The sequence below is a fragment of the Rhinopithecus roxellana genome, chromosome 10 (assembly GCF_007565055.1).
Source record: "Rhinopithecus roxellana isolate Shanxi Qingling chromosome 10, ASM756505v1, whole genome shotgun sequence".
Classification (NCBI taxonomy): domain Eukaryota; kingdom Metazoa; phylum Chordata; class Mammalia; order Primates; family Cercopithecidae; genus Rhinopithecus; species Rhinopithecus roxellana.
Genome location: NC_044558.1, coordinates 12,826,846 through 12,848,984, shown reverse-complemented (window position 1 = coordinate 12,848,984; position 22,139 = coordinate 12,826,846). Strand labels below are relative to the sequence as shown.

At 43.8% G+C, this 22,139-nt stretch overlaps 1 protein-coding gene across 3 annotated transcripts in view; it reads right to left on the bottom strand.

The window, feature by feature from the left end:
• Positions 1-208: 208 nt before the first annotated feature.
• The window catches only part of ETV6 (ETS variant transcription factor 6), a 250,088-nt gene continuing 228,157 nt past the window's right edge, over positions 209-22,139 (bottom strand). For all 3 annotated transcript variants that reach the window (XM_010370996.2, XM_030938568.1, XM_030938569.1), the window contains 3 exons: positions 10,954-11,096; positions 9,530-9,630; positions 209-4,600 (listed from right to left, as the gene is read on the bottom strand). In XM_010370996.2, coding sequence (XP_010369298.1) covers positions 4,495-4,600; positions 9,530-9,630; positions 10,954-11,096 — 350 coding nt within the window. In that variant the 3' untranslated portion in view covers positions 209-4,494. The remainder of the gene's footprint in view (positions 4,601-9,529; positions 9,631-10,953; positions 11,097-22,139) is intronic.

Here is a 22,139-nt window from a genome sequence, read left to right as displayed (position 1 = left end):
CTCAGATCGGAATGGTTCACTCTGACCTTTCCGGTGCCACTTGTCTAAAGATCGCCTGCAGACTGCTCTGCAGTGGAGGCTTCCTGCCAGAGAAAAACCATTGACTGCCCTTTATGCCATAATTGAGTGGAGACAGGATTTACCTCATCAGAGCACCTTGTCTGACTGCATTTCATATTATTAAAAACAGAGACTCTGGACTTGTTTCTTTTTTTTTATAAAAAATTTATTGAGATGATGTAATTATAGGCTTTTCTTTAAAAATTATTTGCAACTCACTGGCCCTGAGAAAAGGCATTTTTTTTTTTGTTTTTTTCTTTTTTGTTACATTCATTTGATTCAGTCCCTTATAAACCCCACACCTCATAAACAAGAGATTAGAAACTAAACAAAAAGGGGGGGAAAAGGAAATTCTAGATTCGTTCTGGTTTGCAGGTGGTTGCAGTCACAAAGAGAAATCATCAAGAATGTTCACTTGGCATGTGTGAAAGATTCAGGGGGTCTGCAGTTGTTTAGTGTTGATGCAGTTGGGTCAAGAGTATCAGGATAGTCTTCTGTGGGTTTTAGGCAGGGATTATTGTCCCCCCTCCCACCCCATTGGCTTCCTTATGTCACAGCCTTTATTTCTACTCCAAAGAGGAGCAGGAGAGAGTGAATAGCCTCTAACTAGCACCAAATGCTTGGGCAAAGGAAACTGCCCCTTTTTCTTGAGTGTTTTCCCAAATCTTTTATCTTCAGTTTCCTGGGTGGGAATGGGCCAGACAAGGTAAGCCCAGGCTGGATCCTGATCCTAATTCCGTTCTTGGCATGCTGTCTGCTCCTAGGGCAAGTCACTTCACCTCCCTGACCCCCAGGTTTCTTTTTTGCAAAAGGGAGTTCCTATTTCAAAAATGTATTCAGACTTGGAGCCTAGGCAGTAAAAGGTGGGAATGGTGGTTTACTTCATCATTTCAGTAAATTGTCACAGCCATTTGAATTTCAGCTAAAGCGACATTCTCATTTGGACAAGAGATCAGTATCAAGAGACACTGCATAAGAGGGTTCTAAACATACTGTTGAAAGGAGAAAATCCATTGGTCTGTTATTCCTCGTTTTCTGTGGGGATGCCCTCACCTCCCCAAAGGATTTGGAACATGGGTGATGTCACCTTAAGCAAGACCAAGTCGCCTTGGGTCAAGATCTTAGAGTTCATGTTACCTTCAACATAGCCAGTCTAGCCAACTACCAGTGCTTTCTTCTGATACAGAGGAGACGGCCTGGCTAGCTTGAGATGTGGGAATGAGAACTTCAAGACCCAAGTGAGAGTACAGATCCATCACATGGCAGGGTTCCTTTGCATTTTCCTCTCCTGACTTCTGATTTGTCCCCTGACAACACCCCTAGTCCTTGGTGTTGAAATGAGAAATTTCATGCTGGGTGGATTAGGCAAGTACAATATAAACTCTGAAAGCAGGGATTATGGCTGATTGAGCTTTGGGTGCCTCACAGCGTCCAGCAGGTACTTCATCAAGGTTTGCCAAATTCAATCTGAAATATTTAGGGTCTGCAGGTTGTAAATACTGTATCCAGGTGCTGGCACTACCCAGGTCTTCTCATAAAGAACAAATGAAGAGGACATTTGCAGTTAGGGGAATTACAAAAATCATTATTGGTAGTACAGATTGATATTCCTTACCTGAAATGCTTGAGACCAGAAGTGTTCTGGGTCTTGGATTTTAAAATTTTTTTGTATCTTGGAATATTTGTATATATATATATAAAATGAGAAATCTTGGGGATGGACATAAAGTCTAAACACAGAATTCACTTATGGCTCATATATACTTTATACACATAGCCTGAAGGTAATCTTGTGATATTTGAAGTAATTTTCTATATAAAACAATTTGTGTACATTGAACCAGAAGAAAGCAAAGGTGTTAAGGTGTGGAATTTTCCACTGATGGTGTCATAGCATTCAAGAAGTTTTGGATTTTGGGACATTTGGGGGGTTTTAACTGTTCAGATTAGGGATGCTCAACCTGTATCTGAATGGGAAATGAAGACTATATTGGAATGAATGCCTTCTATTTCTTCTTCAAGTGGCTGAAGGTATCATCCTAAGTCTAACTTATTCTCCTGGGATATTGCTTTAAATATAGAAACTCTTGGGGCAAAAGGGAATTTCCCTCCGTAATTCAACTGTAAGATTCTTTGAGCAGTAAGAGACTGAGTTCTTGCACTTGGGTGAAGAGGCCAGACTGAGAGGCTCTAACCCGAGCAACATCATGCCCTGGTCTCGGATTTCATATTCATAGAGGGATGTGGTACAAATCCCTTTCTCTCCATTCTTAAAATCAGTGGCTTTCACAATACATCAGGTATTTGGCTTAATCTCTGCATTTGAGATCGAATACCAGTCATCTTAGAGGCTGAAATAGGGATCACCATATCCTACTGAACGCTCTCAAAAGACACCTGCAGTGTGCTGAAATCCAGCAGAATCTCATCACCATTCAAGCAGACTGAGACCCGCTCACCTCACACAGAAGGCCCCTGACCTCCTGGAAGGTCGAATGGTGGGGCACCTGTGACAGTAGGAGTGGGTTGGCTACGCCCGTGTGTCTACCTGTGCTCTGATAAGAGGCAGGGACAGACCAAGGCTGAAGAGAGCCTTGATCAGCTCAATTCCAGTGTCCTTGACCCACAGTCCATCTGTTCGCATCCTAGGTTGGTGTCCTTGTCAGTAAGGCCCAGGGAAAATTCCTCTTGCCTGTGTGACCCAAACTCTATGGGTCTGACTCAACTCAGAAAAGGCTGGGGAGAAGCCTGGGGTCTCTGGCAACTTCCCTGGGAGCTGCTGCTGAGGGCACATATGTATCCTGGAGGAGCTGTGAGTTGCTCCCCCAGCTGAGTGGAGGAAACAGAGGGGAACGAGGAGGGGGTGCTTTGTAAGGCAGATCTAACCTGGATTAAAAGAAATTGTACTCCAAATGTTGGATTTCTGAGACCTATATTGGAAGAGTCAGTTTAGATGGCTAGAAAAGGAAAAAAAAAAAAAAAATTTAAAACAGCTTTCTAAAAATATCTGTTATCATCAAAAATACTAAGAAGTGGCACTACCCTCATTTTACAAGATACCATCGATCTTATTTTGAGGTGAAAAAGAGCCACAAATGGGTCCTTTCTGAGACATAGCTATGAAAGAAAGAAAAGTAATGTATCCGAGGAATTTCCTGTCTGCCCAGGCTGGGCAAACACTGATTGCAACTGAGACTGCCCTTTGGGATCCTCCGTCTCCAATGCTGTGTCCAGTGGAGACCAGGAAACTTTAAAAAAGGCTAGGAATTGAAAAAAAAAAAAAAAAAATCAGGCGAAGGCATGAAACTGATGGCAAGATGGCCTTTGGAATGGAGCAGAGAGGATCTTTCCTCACCAGCCTCTGTTACCTGCTTTGGAAAAATAAATCTGCACTGCAGAATACTTTTGCCCAGTTTCTGGACTGCTGGGCCTGTGTGGTCTTTTCATATTTTCCACTTTGCAGCACTCCCAAGCTAATCCCAAGCTGCCGAGGCCTTCCAAGTAACTTGGACAGCCTTCCATCCTTATCTTACGCCTTAGACGCATGGTTCTCACAGTCATCTCAGGGGTGGCTCGCTGGTCTAGCATGTATCTGTCTGCAGGACAGCAGCATCTGTGATGATTTTGGCCTCCCTCAGATGGGTGGCCAAATGCTTGGATGTGGGTTTGATTCTGTGCTGCTGGCCACAAAGCACCCAGGTCACTGATTCTGTTTAGGTGCCAACAATCCCCAAGACTCTCCAAGAGGCTGAACTCTGTCAGAAGGCATCTGAATCGCAACAGCAGGCAGGGAGGGAGGACAGAGGGGACCAAGGGAAGAACAGAGCAAGAGAGAGAAAAAGAGAGCTCTCCTTTTCATTTTATCTTTTTTAAAAGCATTTTTTTTTCAGCCAAGACCCAACAGTAACAGGAACAAACCTGATCCATGTGGCAGGAAAAAGAGGAACCTGAACCCCTCTGCAAGTATTCTCTTTCCTGACCAGCTGGGCTTGCCGCACTTTGTGAGATTTGCAAAAAATATATATATAATAGATATATATTTCCATAGGAAAACAACATTGGATGTCTTCCCCTAGATGAATGATGAAGAGTCAAACTGCATGTTCTTAAAACAAAAACAAAAACACCATGAAACTAACAACGGTGGAAAGGTGAGGGTGAGGAATTACAGATGGAGATTCCAAATGAGAAGGAAACGTGACATGCGAGTCCCAGGCTCACGCCCTCTGCCAGAATTCCAGCCCCGCCTTTGCTGGGTGGTTTGTCCAAGGTGCTCCAGGGTCCCTCTTCGTCTGCAAGAGAAGTGTCCCTGCCATTTCTGGGTCGCTTCCTTTTCCACTCTCCTCAGCCCGCCTGCTCCGTCACACCTCCAGCAATCCTGGTGGGCAGGGGTTCCCTGGGCTGCCGGCCCGCTGAGGTGGACTGTTGGTTCCTTCAGCATTCATCTTCTTGGTATATTTGTTCATCCAGCTCCTGGGACTCTAGGTGCTCCAGACGGTCTGTTCGGCCACTCATGATTTCGTCTGGGGTTTTCATAAACCTTTGGAAGAAGTGGAGGAGTTAAGAGATTCCATTTTCCTAAAGCTGTCTTCACTCTGAACTCTAGCCTGTATATAAAGCAAGTCTCCATCATCTTATACAGCTGGAGAGCTACTGAACCCCGAGATTAATGCTAACTTAGTGCAAATGAGGAAAAGGTACCCCTTTCTCTGACTGTCTAAAAAGTGGCAAAATGATTATTTAAAAAGACGAGGGCCAGGCATGGTAGCTCAGGCCTATAATCCTAGTGCTTTGGGAGGCCAAGGTGGGAAGATAACTTGAACCTAGGAGTTTGAGACCAGCTTGGGCAACATAGCGAGTCCCCACCTCTACCAAAAAAAAAAAAAAAAGAAAACCAAAACACAACAACCTGGGTATGGTGGTGTGTACCGGTAGTCCTAGTTACTTGGGAGGCTGAGGTGGGAGAATCCCTTAAGCCCAGGAGGTTGAGGCTGCAGTAAGCTATGATCATGCCACTGCACTCTAACTTGGGTGACAAAGTGAAATCCTAATTATTAAAAAAAAAAAAAAAAAGTCTAGGATGTCTGTGAGGTAGCGAGCACCCTTTGGGACCGTGTGGTGCATTACTGCATGACCATACAAGAAAGCCTTTGTCCAGACCATGTATATATGTTTCTTTCTTTTACAGGATTAGATTTTACAGACTCACGAGAGCTGTATATCCACTTCCATTCCAGACTGTGAGCCCAGGAAATGTTATTCAAAACTTAAATTTCAAAGGATATAGTTAAATGTTAAGTGAAAAATGCTGACAATAGGACAACTTAGTGGAGCTTCTGGAAAATTAGAAAGGCAAAAAAAGAGAGAATCTTTTACATTATCACAGATTCACCCAAAATGACAGCAATGAACCTTCGTTAGTTTGTCTACCTTTGCAACTGGGGTGTACAGCAAACTTCATCTTCCTGTTCAATGGGTTAAACTGGAAGTGACATCAATGACATGTTTCGACCATGATTTACAATGGCTCAGGAAGGCCGCCTGGTTGCAGATATTCTGCCTGCACTGTAGGAGCACCCTTCCCAGTTCCCCTCTGTGCCTGCATACTTTTCTCTCCCCATATACTCTGCCCTGTACCACTATCTTAGAACTTACATTTTCTCTCATTCATCCACGTGCAAAAGCCTACAAGGACCACTCAACAAGTCAAGGGTACATCCTTTTGCTCTGCTCATCGGGTTCTTCTACCATCTTTACCTAGGAAGCTCTTATTTTCCACTGTTCACCAGTATGAACCCACTGCAGTCTAGCGGTCTTGGCTCTTGTATAAATCATGGCGCATGCTCTCCTACACATCTTTAGCTTTTCCCTTATCTGAAGCCCTCCTGACTCTTCTCACGAGTTGAGTCCTACTCATTCTTTGTGTTCTGCCTCCTCATCAAAGAGCTGCTTAATGGCACTAGTCCATGTTTTCAACACTTAAATATCTATCTTCAACACTGAAACATCTTGTGAAGAGTACTCACAATTCAACACCTCACTCGATTACATACTAGGTCTTACACCAAGAAACCTGCATTTTGTGGCAAGTCTGGCTTCTAGCGTTCATTTCCTCAAAATGGACTAATCTCTCCCTCACGAATAGCACTATTCCATTCTCTTACTGAAGATCTTTTGTTGGAAGCCTATCAATCTTCTGGCTACTACTGCTTTTCCTGCTCATTGTTGGCAAACTTCTCCAGCAGTATGATCTGTAGCATCTGCAGTCTTTCTCCTCTTTTATCCCCTAACTAGAATTTCTCCCTCCACATCCGAAGTTAATAAGGAGCCCCTCTCAGCCAACTCCACAGATGTGCTGTGCTTGGCCCCCCAAACTACCCCTTTCTTCTTTTGACGACTTTCCCATATTAAGCTTCTGATATTCCACATCAGGCTGTCAATAAGCATTTATTGAAAGATGTAATACAGAATGATAAAAAATAGAATCCTCTACCTTCTAGGAGCTTATAATCTACTTGTCGGAGAGAAGGGCTTCACACATGTTAACTACAGGCTGAGCATCCCTAATCCAAAAATCGGACACACTTCTGGTCCCAAGCATTCCAGATAGGGGATACTCAACCTGTATTAAAAATATAAATCATGTAGTTGCTCTAGCTACTCCGGAGGCTGAGGCAGGAGGATTGCTTGAGCCCAGAGTTTGAGGCTTCAGTGAGCTATGACCACATTACTGCACTCCAGCCTAGGCAACAGAGTGAGACCCTGTCTCTAGAAAAACAAACAAGTTGGCCAGGCACAGTGGCTCACATCTGTAATCCAAGCACTCTGGGAGGCCAAGGTGGGCAGATCACTTGAAGCCAGGAGTTCGAGACAAGAATGGCCAACATGGCAAAACCCTGTCTCCACTAAAAATACAAAATTTAGCCAGGCATGGTGGCAGGCACCTGTAATCCCAGCTACTAGGGAGGCTGAGGCATGATTATTATGAGAATTGCTTGAATTCAGGAGGTGGAGGTTCCGGTGAGTTGAGATTGTGCCACTGTGCTATAGCCTGGGTGACAGAGAAAGACTTTGTCTAAAAAAAAAAAAAAAGAAAGAAAGAAAAGAAAAGAAAAAGCAAAAGCAAATCATATCCCTTGGGGGCCCAAGGGAACACAAGCGATGATGGAAGATGATAGCTATGTGTGCTGGAGCAGCCGAAGAAGGCCTCATTCAGGGCAATAGACTTGAGGTTGAGCCTTGAGGGTATAGGTATTAAAAAGGCAAAAGTTAAAGTCATATACATTTCTGGCATAGGGAATCGTATTAGTGTTGTAGGGCAGCTGGCAGTTTGTATTATGGTTTCATGAGGCAGGGGAGTGGACCAGAGACAGAAAGACATTGTTGAGTGAATCCCGATGCGAATCATGAAGTCCAGACATCAGCTTCCACTGCCAGGGAAGCCTTTGCCTTTTTCTCATCTCCCAGATCTCATGAAACTGCTTGTCATTGAAAGACTCCAACCTGGGACCTTCTGGCAACAAGCCCTGGGAAATGTAGTTCCCAGGCTTCTAGCCTCTGCAACACAGAATAGAGTGGGAATGGGGCTGAAGAGCCAATGGTCAATCTAGCACAATGACTGGGATACAGGAAGAGTCAAAGGGAACTCTAGTTTCAAAGTTGGTTGCTTCCAACAGCAGTGATGCCTTTGATGAGTAAAGAATTCAACAATTCTGGGTGGAATTTATTTTTTCTTTTTTTCTTGAGATGGAGTCTCACACTGTTGCCAGGCTGGAGTGCAGTGGCGTGATCTCGGCTCACTGCAACCTCCACTGCCCAGGTTCAAGCAATTCTCTTGCTTCAGCCTCCTGAGTAGCTGGGACTACAGGTGTATGGTACTATGCCCAGTTAATTTTGTGTTTTTAGTAGAGATGGGGTTTCACCATGTTGGCCAGGATGGTCTCGATCTCTTGCCCTCGTGATCTGCCCACCTCGGCCTCCCAAAGTGCTGGGATTACAGGCATTAGCCACCACGCCCGGCCTCTGGGTGGAATTTCTAATCTGAGACGAGCTTCTGTTTTGAAAGTGTCATGTCTGAAATACTTAAATGTGACATTTAAGTGGACACAGCCTACAAGAAACTCTTGGACATTCAAATTTGGAATTTCAGGGAGATTTTAGAGTTGGATGTAGAGATTTAAGAGCCTAACCACTGAGGTGATAAATGAAGTTGTATGTTGGGATCAATTCATCCACAAAAAAGGTATAGAGTGGGAAGAAAGGGAGCCAAGGACTGCATTTAGGTTGAAGGATGAAGAAAAGGCATCAGTAGAGCCAGAGAAGGGAGGGTTCTTTTTTTTATTCCTTCTATTCTGTTTCCCTTTCTTGAATAGCCTTTCTTGTTTCTTTTGAAGATCTTAATTGCTTTTACTATTCCTAAGTCACCATTCCTTCCCAATGCTAAAGACCAGGTTCTCTGCTCTTTCCAATAAATGAATCGTATCAGTGAGCTCATCTGTTCATACATGGTATCACTTCCTATCTGTATATAGATAATTCACAATCTGCATCTCTAGCCCCATCTGTCACTCTCTTCTGTCCCACCTGCCAAAACCCATCACCCAAGGTTGTGTTTGTTGATGTCACTTCTACCTACCTGCACTTGGCCCCACTAATGACTACTACCAGCACCAGAGGTCTACTTCTACATCTCCTGATTGGTCCTTCAGATCCCTCCTTCTTCTAATTCTTTCTCCTCTCTTGCATAGTACTTGGAATCACAATCTATGTGGCAGGCTAACTGGTTATCTATGAGGGTAACTCATTATGAGGAATTCTGGAAAGAAAAATTCTAGTACAGCAGCTTGTAGACTTTTCTGACTATGATGCATTATAAGAAATAGAAATGTATTTTACATCATGACTCATCACGTACATACACACCTGGAACAACATTTTCATGAATCAACTGTCATTCTTGCTACATGTGATGCAGTCTGGCATTTTCAGCTCTATCCTATCCTATTTTTATTTCATTAAAAAAAAAAAAGCTGTGATGGACCCATTCAATCTATTTCGTGACTCACTGTGGGTCATTACCTGCATTTTGACAAATACTGGTTCAGAAAGTTGCCTTACAGGGTTGGCAACCTGGAAGTCTAGGGTTAATTCCTTGTTTTGCCATTGACTTTGTGCTTTTAACTACAGCGGACTTTAATGCTACATAGTATCATTTGATCACTGCGTTATTTTAAAGGTGAGTCAGATTCTGTTCATTTAGTTTTGGCTTTATTACAGGACAGACATAAGTTAAAAAAAATAGTTTCCTTAAATCCTAACAAACCAGTACCCGGTATCCAGTTTGTAGCAATGATTGGCTTTGGGTATCCGATAGGCAGGTAGAGATCTTAACAGTCTCCCCCCACTCCCCGTTCTTTAAAAAAAACCAGCATCCTCCCAAAAGAAGGAAAGGAGAAAAAGGAAGTGCTACCTGAACAAAAGCCTTTGTCCTGGCTCCTTCCTGATAATGTTTAGTTTGTAGTAGTGGCGCAGGGCTCTGGACATTTTCTCATAGGTCATGTTTGTTCTGTTCTGTTTGTTCAAAGGAGGAAGGGAGAAAAAAAGCACAAAGACACAATGAAATGAACCTCAGAAAAGGCACTGGGGGAACTATTAAAATAAAAGCTCTTCAGCTGCTGCCTGTGGCCCTGCCAGTTTGGGAAGCTACCTGCTAATCTGCTGCCTTCCAGGCACATCTGTCCCCACCGTTTAGCTTTTTATATTCCCTGTCATCAAGGTTTACTTCTAAGGTGAATCACCCTTTGTCCAAAGTCCTGGAGCTTTAGCTAATAAAACAGATCCCATAGCAGCCTCCCTTATTTCCTTTTCCCAAGACTGCTCTCTGCTCCGCCTAAGGAATTTCCTGCAGGTTCCCCCTATCTCTGGGTCACCCTTCACGTTCTGACCCACATAGCATTTCTTTTTTTTTGTTGCAATGACCTTTTCTCAAACTTGTGTTTCTGGTCTGTCATTTTAAGGAAGACAAAATTTTTTTTTGTTTAAATTCCTGTTGTGGAAGCAAGAATACAGTGGTTCTGGGCCTGAGGCAATGGTATAATGTGGGAGTAGCAGAGGGATTTTTCTCAGTGACTCACACATGGAAGTGTCTGTCAGTGGGGCCTTGCCATATTTGGTCATGGTCTGCATTACCCACTGCCTTCTTAGAAGGCTGTAGGTCTGGGCACACCTGGCTGGGCCTCCCTGCCTTCTCACTCAGCAGATTGGGGTTGTGCCACTGTGCCAACATCAGGCTTTGCTTCAGGTCCACCTATCGGCTGGCCTGGATCACGGCTCCCCACATTTTACATCTGCACACTTGAGCAGTCTTCCTTACTGCAAAAGACTTTATTCAATGCCATTCCCTCCTCTCAGTTTGGAAAATTGTGGGGCAAACTTCTTGCATCGCTTGCTCATAAAGGGGATGTTTTACAGCCAGAATATAAGTATTTTCTATGAAGAAATGGGCTTTGGGGAACATGGGAGTTTCTAACTGAGCAGAAAAGAAGTGGCACTTCCCAAAGGTCCCCTGTGAGTCACAGAGTCTTGCCGTACTTCCCTTTTACCCAGTTCCTAACAACAGTGGAGGTGGCGGGATCAGGTCAAGGGGAGTGGAAGCAAGAGTCACTCATGATGCAGCCCAGTAAACCAGGATATGTGACTCAGGAACAAATGGAAAGATGCATCTTTAATTATTTCCTTCCCTTTGCAACTGCCTAATTGCTTGCCTAGCAAGGAATAAACTAAATAAGTATGGGCAGATGTAAAAAGCAGAAGATAGACGATTATCCTCCAATCCAGGGATAAAGACTTCATTTCAGCACTAGTTGATGGAGCAGATATCTGCTGCCCTTTTACCTTATGGTTTCCCCACAGTCGAGCCAGTCCGTTGGGATCCACTATCCGGAATATTTTGGATTCTTTGTCCTCCCATCGGATGAAGTTTTCGTACCGGCTGTCAGAAAGCAACTGATAGACGTAATCCCAAAGCAGTCTACAGTCTACAGAGGAAAAGGGCAAGAAAACACTGTTGAAAATGTTTCTTGTTGAGTCACTAACCAGAAGAATCAAAAAACAATCCAGCAACTGCTTCTGCCTAGCTTGGGTTGACTGATTGTCTAATTTCCTTGTTTTACAGGGAAGGAATGAAGTCCCAGAGAGATGGAGGAGGTCCTGTTGTGTGACCTTTGACCCACTGGAGGCCTCAGAGATGATCCAGGCAACAGCCTCCCTCCACAGATGATGATACAGTGACCCGGAAGTCCACAGTCGTGACCCAAACTTAAACCTGGGCAGAGCCCATGTGAAAGACGGGAAGCAAGTTCTAACTGTGAATGAACAGGCTCTGAATGTGTGTTAAATGCAGCCTGAAAGGAGAAAAGGGTGGAAAGAGGATCCTGATGTTACAGAGAGAGCTGTGTGGTAAAAAATAGTGGGGTGAAAAGATTATCCTGGTGTTGGTGGGAGACGGATGGATAAAGATGAGAAGGCTGGGGTAGGCTAAAAACACAGCAAAAAGGAGTAAGGAGTGAAAAACGGTGGGAAAAGAAAAATTATGTGGCTTGGTGACTCTGTGGGAACTGTGGCTAGCATGGTTTTAAAAAGAAATACAGATATTCTCATTCTATCACACTTTGGAGGCTTTTAAAAAATGTTTTGATACAATGGATCATGGCAGAAAGCAACCCAGTGCAAAAATCACTTTCTCCATTTGCAGAACTGATGTTTGAACACTCAGTCAGGCAATGGATATTTATTAAGTGTCAAGTGATTTACTATGGCCTAGGCATGGTGTTGGGCCTTGGCTTTCAGCTGTGGGTTAGTAAATTAAAAGAGAAGACATGGCTGGGCGTGGTAGCTCATGCCTGTAATCCCAGCACTTTGGGAAGCTGAGGCGGGTGGATCACTGGAGGCCAGGAGTTTGAGACCAGCCTGACCAATGTGGCGAAACCCCGTCTGTACTAAACATACAAGAAATTAGCCAGGCATGGTGGCGTGTGCCTGAAATCCCAGCTACTTGGGAGGCTGAGGCAGGAGAATCGCCTGAACCTAGGAGACGGAACGGAAGTTGCAGTGAGCCGAGATCGTGCCACTGCACTCCGGCCTGGGCAACAAAGCGAGACTCCGTCTCCAAAAAAAAAAAAAAAAAAAAGAAGAAGAAGAAGACGTGATGTGCACCTTCCCCTCGTTCTATGACTTTCTGGATGTGTGCTATGAAGGTGTGTGGTTGCCCTCCAGCAGAACCTGGAGAGGTAGCTGGGGACAGATGTGTGCCTTCTAGGTTGAGTTAAAGGTTAACTGGCCTCCAGATGAGGAGAAGCAACATCAATTTCCAGGTGTTCACTGCATGATTCTAGAAATGCCCACTTTTTATAGGCACTCGTCAGAATGGCTGGTGATGGAAGATCAATTACTAAATACCAAGTATGAACTCAGCACTTTACCTGTATTATTTCTGATCCTCAGAGAGGTTGAAATAACTTGCCTGAGGTCACAGGGATTTGCACTCTGGACTCTTGCACTACAGTGTTCTTTCTTTTTCACTATGGGTGAGGCCTGGGCCTGGCACATTTGAAAGGGGAGTGTCCAATTGAGACTTGGAATATATTACAGCTAACACATCTGCATTGCAGAGAAAGACATACAGCCTTCTCTAGAGGTATATTTACAAGGGGAATTCAGTTGGGCCACCCTGAACATGTTTGTTAATCTTCCTGAGGTTCCGCTGCCTCACTTATGAAGTGGGAATAACAGCACTTACTTTACAGGATTACTGTATTAGTGATAATGGGAGGGAAGAGAAAGTAATAAAAATAACAATGGTATTTAGTGGGTGCTATTTGTGGGTACTGTGCTGTGGCTTCGACAAGCCTGGTTACATCTGACCCTTATGCCACCTTATGAGGCAGGTGCTGTTGCTATTCCTATTTTATAGACCAGGAAGCTGGGGCTGGGAGGGTTTGATGATTTACTCAGAAGGACACAGCTTATGAATGACACACAGGATTCTTGGCTCTGTATGACCCCAGAGTCCATGCTATGACACACTTCCCAATGCAATTTCTAGTCTCAGAGAAACTCGTTAACGGGTATACGTTCATAAAATCTTAGGGCTTTGCAGAACAAAGTACACCTGCTCAGTGTACCTTTTCTGAACTCCAGCATTCTCTTTGGACAGCAGAAGACACTGGCAGAAAAATGTGGCATTTTCCAGAAGCTTAATCTTTCAAGGAACTACCATTAAACGTACAGCGACCCTAAATCTTTAGTATCCCTTATGGTATCCTTTCTTCTGTATTATCTGTGTTTAAACATTAATGTGGTGTGTCACTGATTGTGTTTTGGAAAAGGACAAGTGGCCTCCTTCTTAAAACAATGACACCATAGTCCTGGAGTTTGAACTCCATTCTAACAACAGAAGCTATCCAGACACTTCTATTGCCCACCCCATCTTGCCATGGCTGCATTCTGTATTGCCAGAGGGCGGGCTGAGGTGGGGGGTGTGGAGAAGATGAGTAGCCCGAGCATCATAAGTACCTTGAGAAATCAGTGTCCTGCTGCAGACTGAGAATAATCTAGCTCATTTTTTTTTTTTTTTTCTTGAGACAGAGTCTCGCTCTGTCGCCCAGGCTGGAGTGCAGTGGCCGGATCTCGGCTCACTGCAAGCTCCGCCTCCCGGGTTCACGCCATTCTCCTGCCTCAGCCTCCCGAGTAGCTGGGACTACAGGCACCCGCCACCTCGCCCGGCTAGTTTTTTTGTATTTTTGCAGTAGAGACGGGGGTTTCACCGTGTTAGCCAGGATGGTCTCGATCTCCTGACCTCGTCATCCGCCCGTCTCGGCCTCCCAAAGTGCTGGGATTACAGGCTTGAGCCACTGAGCCCGGCCAATCTAGCTCATTTTTAAGGCATTTGAAGGAGGATGATTCTAGTTTCTAGGCAAAGCAGTAAAAAGTGGCAAAGTGTCTTTTTCCCTTGCAAGCATCTTCTTGTCTTGAGTCACTTTTACTATAAAGGGTTTAAATAGAGATCTGCTGTGGTCTGAATCTTTATGTCCTCCCCAGATTCATCTGTTGAAATCCTAACTGCCAAGGTACCTTTGGGAGGTGATTAGGTCTTGGGGGCTCCACCCTTGTGAGTGGGATTAATGCCCTTTTAAAAGAGGCCTGAGGGAGACCCCTCGCCCTTCCACCAAGTGAAGACACAGCAAGAAGGTGCTAAGAACCAGAAAGTGGGCCCTCACCAGATGCCTCATCTGCCAGGGCCTTGATCTTCCCAGCCCCCAGAACTGTGGAGCAGTCTGTGTCTACTGGGTATAAACTACCCGGTATGGCAAGTTTGTCAGAGCAGCCTCCAAAGGACTAAGGCCAGAACTCAGCTGTGGCTTAATATTTCAGTGTTTCTCCTACTATCAAATGGCAGATACATTTTAATTTTCCATCATCTCTTCCAACTGGAAAACATCTGACAAAATCAAATCTTATCACATAAAGTGCCTGTAAATTAGGGCTGGGTGTGGTGGCTTATACCTACAATCCCAAAGTTTTGGGAGGCAGAGGTGGTAGGCTTGCTTGAAAGCCCAGGAGGAGTTCAAGACCAGCCTGGGCAACATAATGAGACCTCATCTCTACAAAAAATTTAAGATTTTTCCGGGCGTGGTGGTACATGCGTGTAATCCCAGCTAGTTGGGAGGCTGAAGTGGGAGAATTGCTTGAGCCCAGGGGTTTGGGGCTGCAGTGACTCATGATCAACCCACTACGCTCAGCCTGGGCGATAGAGTGACAGAGTGAGACTGTATCTATAAGGGGAAAAAAGCCAGTAAATCAGGAGGAACAAAGGCAGTTTGTGTGCAACCCCTCCCATGTCTCCCTATAGGTTTACAATCATTTATCACTGCAAATAGGCCGACGACACCATTGGATTCCTCTGGATTGGGAATGTGATTTTCTAGTGTATTTTAATAAATTTCAGCAATTAAGAAACTACCTGATTGTCTTTTACAGTTTGATATAAAGACATTTTGCCCATATGAAGGTGAGTGACTTCATGGCAGCCCTCCTGACTCTAGGCGGAAGGCACTCCACTCAGAAGCCTAGCGTAGAGCTAAAACAAAGCGGAGAGTTTTCCATCCACAAGCACGGGGGTTTTCACTGCATGTTTCTGTTGCTTCCCTTTAACTGTAATGGTACATTCCACTTCTCACAAAACAGTGAAACGTGAACCAGACCATTTCTCCATGTAAGGGCTTAACCTGCGCTGAGCTACCATGTTGGTTTTTCGGAGGCATCAAACCAGGACCTAGAATGTTATCTACTTATCACATGGCAAAGGAAGGGCAGGGCTTCCAGAGAACGCCGTTTCCCTGTGAGCTTCAGGAACATTTGTATCCGGCAAACTTTTTCCTTTCATAAATGTGAAAACAACCCCAAACAAGCTGCCAATTGATCATTTTAAATGACATTTAATCCAGCAAAGCCAACTTTAGCTGAGTAATAAAAATATGTTGACATTCAGGACATATTGAATTAGTCAGTCACTAACGGAGATAGCAGTAGGAATTCTGTGGCATAAAGCAGTTGTTTCAAGCTCAGAGTCTAAGTGGCTTTTATAACATTATTGATTGTTTTGTTTCTTTGGTAAAAACTATGCCTAGATGATAAAAATAACTGCCTGACCACACAACAGATTTTTTTCCTTTTTTTTTTTTTTTTTTTTTTTTTTAAAAACAATTGACATTCAAGCCATGTCAGTTATTTTTGTTTCTAAGATTTCTATTAAATAAAAGGCAGATCCTCCTTAGGTTCCTAGATCCTTTAGAGGTTGTTGTTACGGCTCACCTGAAATTTTTCAGCCTTTTCGGAATCCATGTCTGCATAGATACAATGTTCTTTGATCATCAATGTAAATGCATAATACTATATAATAAAGCGCACCACACTCTATAAATAGAAGTTCATTCCACTTCAAAACACTTGAACATATATGTATAAAACGTTTTTGGATCACAAGGTATTAATTTTAAGTGCATTTTTCTTAAACTAAAGGGCTTTCTTCTATCTCAAGGCACATGGATATTTTAAAGAAATTTCTACTATTTGCATTTTCTTTTCCATGAGAAGTAGTTTATGGAAGTGTTTAGCCCAAGTATAGTTCCCTCTCCTTCCTGCTGGGTGAGGTACCCTCGGTATCCACAGCTAAAGGCATTGTAAAAAATCCCTTCCTGTGGTTAAGGAGAAATATTTTCACTCCCACGTCTGTCTATTACCAGAGACTCATTGTATAAACTTATTGAGCAGAGATTGTAAAAAGATGGGCAATTCACACATCACCAACATGGTTTCTAAAGAAAAAAACCATGCTAGACAAAACTGATGCTTAAAACACTTGAGTAGGCAAGTCAAATTATTGACATAGGGAATGTTTAATGATCATGGTTAATTTAAATTTCAGGAAAGCCTCTAAGAAAGTCATTTCATGTTGTTTTAACTGCCCAAGTGGAATTTTAAAGAAGGCCTGGAAATGACAGTCCTATGGGTATAATTACCAATGGAGAGGCTGCGTGTCCCTGTTACATTTTTTGAAATTTATTACCTAAAAATTAACATGTTTATTTCCAGTTCAGCAACAAAACACGCAAAGTAGCATACGAAATAAAAAGGTGCTACTGAGCTTTACAAATACGGTTCTGAACTGGGGGCATCTGGCAATATCTGGAGGTATTTCTGGTTGTCACGCTGGGGTGGAGGGTGCTCCTAGCATCTGGTAGGTAGAGGCCAGGGATGCTGCTAAATATCTTACAATATACTAAGCAACCGCACAAATTATTATTTGGCCCAAATATAATATCAAGAGTGTTGAGAAACCCTGCTTAGAGAAACACGGTTTGCAACATTCAGGGGGCCATCTGCTGCTTGGTTTTTTTTTTCTCCTCCTCCTCCATTCTAGATCAACCATTACCTAGAAGCAGAAAGTTGGTCAATTCAGTGCAGCCAGGTGTGAGTTGACACGCAGAGGTGTGTTTACAATGGGCAATTGCTTGTGCTTTGCCGTGGCTCAGGAAAACAGAAAACATGTGCACAGTGGCACGCTGCGGGAGGGAGAAGTGGAGGCAAATAATACAAAAATCTCTGCTTCCTGGCTTCCTGGGGCCGAAGAACCACAGCTGCAAACGAGGCTGGACCTCCTCACCTCTGATTACATAAGGTGTGGAGAAGGCTAGGAAACACCGGTATCTGAAACTCACCCTGCAGCTGAGATCCAGCCCGCAGCCAGAACCTAGTAAGGCCCAGCCTCTGCTTTGCTCAGGTGTGGGTGCAGCCCGGGAATTCACATCCGGGGACTGCAGAGAGGCAGGGACTCTGTATTACAGCACTGTGCGCCCTTACACAAACTGGAATTTCCAGTCTCCTCAAGCCCCTTCTATTATTTTCCACTCAGCCACCATGCTGTTGATGTTTTTTATCTTTTAAAAACATTGTCCTGAAACTTCCTCCTCTTTTAGGGCTCTTTGATTTCTCAGTCGTTCACACTGAAAATAAAGTGCAGTGACTCAGCCGCTGGGAATATTCCTGCTGGAGTGATGGCTCCTCCCCTCCCCAGTGCTCATCTTATTAATCCCCTCCAAATATGGACAGCAGGCAAAGCTTCAGGGAGGAGAAGCAGGAGCACAGAAGTAAATCTCCCAGGAAATAAGACAACGGAGGTGGCCTTGAAGGGCACCCCACACAGGCCTTCACTGTCAGTGCCCTGCGTGGCTCCGCAGGCAGTTGTGCTGGCTGCACCCACAGCTCCTACACAGTCCCTCTCAGATGGACAGGCTGGCCGCTCAGCAGTGAGGCAGAGTGGGGACAGTAACTCGTAGCAGTTAACCTTCTTGTGCCATGCATTCACACGTTGTCTCATTAACAGTCAAAAGAGCCCAGAAATGGGTTCTCAGTATTACAGATAAGGAAAGGAGGGCTCAGGGACATTATGCACCTGCTTGGGAGTCAAGAACTGGATTCCAATTCTGCTGACCTCGCAGTCCAGGCTTTTGCCACAGGCCCACACTGCTTCCCTAGGGCTGTTCCAGGCCATCTGTCTCCAGGAGCTCTTGAGGGTACTGGGCTACAGAGGTCTACAGAAGGGCATCTCCCAGAGATAGTGTGGGAGGAAGCGGCTCTTTCACCTGGTACTAAAACACTGGAATCCTTGTGGCTTCTGGGGACATCCCACAACCCTATCTTTTCTTTCCTGCAAACACAGGTATTTATGCACAATGCATGTGTGCGAAGGTGCACATGTGTCTGCATGCCCCACACCTTCCAACAAAGGCCGAGGGCTGAGACTTGTCCACAGCACTTCCATGCAGTCCCTCCACACTTCTTGTTTATGAGGTCTTTTAGCCGTCAAGGCTGCTCCTGAGGCTCATGTACAAAATAAAAAAAAAAAAAAATGTCCATAGGCTTCCTTCGAAACAAATTCACAGCAGCATTCAACACTGTGGGAGGAAGTGGAGATGGAAGCAAGATGTCGGAATACAGTGACTTCTCCCGGTCCTTGAAGCCCCTGAGGACAAGCCTCAAACTGCTTTCTCTGGAGTTTCATACTTTTTTCTTCAGAGGCTTCCCGAACTGAATCTCTGTATATATAATTCATCCAGTCAATAAAACAAAATCAAGAAAGTATACTGTTTTAGTTGGGTGACAAATAAGACCAAATTGATGTCTCCCTGATTAGAATCTTTTTGTTTCTGTTAAGGATGTAACCTTGAGAAATAGTAAACATATTTTTTAAAGTCCCAAAAGGCTACCATTAAAGATTCCAAGGATTGCTGCAAAGTGTGTTCTAAGAGGGTTGAGAGTGAAGAGACCTTGAGCTGAGAGGAAATTCTGTGTCTTGCCTGCTGTAGGATTAATGACCCAATTGACCAGGGATAGCCTCACAAATCGAGAAGTTCATGTTCACAAAGATGGAGAGACTTCAGCAAAAGTTGTGAGATAAACACAAGAAAGGTGATATTCTCTATTTGGGTAGGCCATGGGCTTTGAACACCCAAATCTGTCCAGATTTAGGTCCCCACTTTTGGGTAGCAAATGAGGGGTTATGAAATGAATGGATTATAAAACAATTCTCAGTGTACCAACGAATCTTCTTCCTCAGCAGAGTTTTGGATTAAGGCCAAGGAAGAGACAGGCAGACAGGAAATCTGGTGGCTTAGGTTTTAACGGAATTAAAGTACTTTAAGAGAAAACTAAAATGACTGAAAAGTTTTCTTTTAAGATTTAGCTATCTATAGTCAAAGTAGGAGCTTAGTTTGTGTCACAGCATAAAGCAAGAGGACACTGCCTTCCACCAGCAAGGATAAACTTTGGCATTTAGAGATGCAGTGCCCTATCATCTAGAACAATGCCTGGCACATGAGCAGACTGGCAATAATTTTTGAATCAATGAATGAAGAACTATATAATCCAAAGTGCAAATAAATCATTTCTTTTACTTAGCTGTATCTTGTTATGTTAATGATGTTTTCGTAACTATGCTGGATGGTCTGAAAATATAGCCTGCAGTCCAGAACCTGTCTACTCTCTTACATAACTGGTTATTGTTCCTTCCACGTGTCTTAAACATGCCTTGTCATCTAAAGTGCAAATAATTCCTTGAGAGCAGGGGGACTGTTTACTAAGTCTGCATCCTACATTGCACCTGTGATTCCAAGCTTACTGAACACCAGGTATACAATGTTGCAAGGCAGAGAACATCAAATGTTTTCTGTAAAGGGCCAGTTAATAAATATTTTAGGTGTTGCTGGCCATGCAGTCTCTGTTGTAACTACTCAACTCTGCCACTGCAGCATGGAAGCAGACATAGGCAATACCAACTAAATGGGTTTGGCTGTTTTCCAGGAAATCTTGATTTAAAAAAGACAGATGGTGGCTGGATTTGGCCCACAGTTTGGGCCACAGTTTTCAATCCTTGCTCTAGAGTCCCACACCAGAAGGGAACAATCGTTTTGGGAAGAACACTGAACAGAAGCTCAAGGCTAGACTCTTGATGTGTCTGAATCTCAGTTCCTTCACCTGTAAAAGGCCCTTCTATGTTTGAAATCAAGTCCAAATAAGGAATTTCCATACATACTGAAAACATGACTCACGGATGACTACAGTCACACCTCAGCCACCTACAGGTGCTTGTGGCCAATATACTTTCTGACTTTCAAACACACTGGTGGGACACAAGCCAGTAAAACTTTTGTAGGTAAAGTTTTAGAAGACTGACAGATGCTTTCTGCTCCTAAATAGCCCATTCTTAAAGATACCAAGTAGAAAACAAACATAGAAAGAAGCAACTTTTTCACTGTTCCATACACCATTGGTTGCTGCATTCAAAACAGACCCCAGGCATCTTGTCTCACTGTCTTGTGCTAAACTCTCTCTCATAAACACTAGCCATTCCAACCTAGTAAACTCTTAATAACACTTCTCCTTATCCTTTGCAAAGTAAGTGACACCGTTAAAAATAAGCTACGTTATATTTAAAAAGATGTCATTTGTGATTTGTATTTAAACTGTCAACCACCTACTGAATTTCCTTTCTTGATTATTTTAGTTTTCCCATATGGTAAATACCTAACAGACATACATTTGCATGTATCTTAATTGTACGATGGGATTTCAGTGATATTAGATAATGAAAAGAATTTATGAAAAGTTATATATCATATATATATAAACATATATATATATATATATATATAAACATATATGTATGTTTTTTGAGATAGGGTATCACTCTGTTGCCCAGGCTGGAGTGCAGTGGCATAATCTTGGCTCATTACAACCACCACCTCCCAGGCTCAAGCAATTCTCCCACCTCAGCCTCCTCGGTACCTGGGACTACAGGTGTGTGCCACCATGCCTGACTAATTTTTATATTTTTTGGTAGAGTCGGGGTTTCTTTTTTTTTTTTTTTTTTTTGAGACGGAGTCTCGCTCTGTCACCCAGGCTGGAGTGCAGTGGCCAGATCTCAGCTCACTGCAAGCTCCGCCTCCCGGGTTCCCGCCATTCTCCTGCCTCAGCCTCCGGAGTAGCTGGGACTACAGGCGCCCGCCACCTTGCCCGGCTAGTTTTTTTTTTTTTTTTTTGTATTTTTTAGTAGAGACAGGGTTTCACCATGTTAGCCAGGATGGTCTCGATCTCCCGACCTCGTGATCCGCCCGTCTCAGCCTCCCAAAGTGCTGAGATTACAGGCTTGAGCCACCGCGCCCGGCCTGGTGGAGTCGGGGTTTCACCATGTTGGCCAGGCTGGTCTCGAACTCCTGACCTCAGGTGATCTGCCAGCCTTGGCTTTCCAAAGTGCTGGGATTACAGGTGTGAGTCACAGGGCCCAGCCTGAAAAATGATAGATTTTTAAATGACCTCAACAGACCTAAACTTGTAGATTTACATTTCTACCTGAAATAGAAAAAATACACTGAGCCTTATCTTGCTTTGCTCCTGGTAAGTTTTCTCCATCTGGAATGACCTCTTTTCCTCTAATCTCCACTTGTCCACATTCTAAGCATTCATCCAAGCCCAGCTAAAAGCCAGCCCTCCACGTAGCTTCCCCTGACATCCCTGCTCTGACCTCCTGTGGTACTTAACAGGAGCCCTTCTAAGATACATGTCACGTGCTTTGCTTTTATAGTTAACTGTGCTCAGCTCTTTCATGATAAAGACTGTGTCTTATACCTCTCTGTCCCCACCCCGTCAAGAATGCAGAACAGTGCCTTATACACAGAAGGTGTCCAAATGCATAAATCCTAGGGCACCTGAACAAATCACATCTGAATAGTAAGAATTTAGCTTCATTTTGTGATCCACATTCATGAGTACTATTTGCATCTATACCCTCCAGCTATAGTACTTATCAGTTTGACATTCAGCAGCACCTTCATTTCTTTTTGTACTGTGCTCATTTAAAATGCTTTAAGGAGCTAGGTTTTCTCATCTAACAGCTGCTTTATGGAGATTTAAAGGCTTTTTATGGCTGTTCAGTAATGACAGAACTTTTACATTATACACAGGCA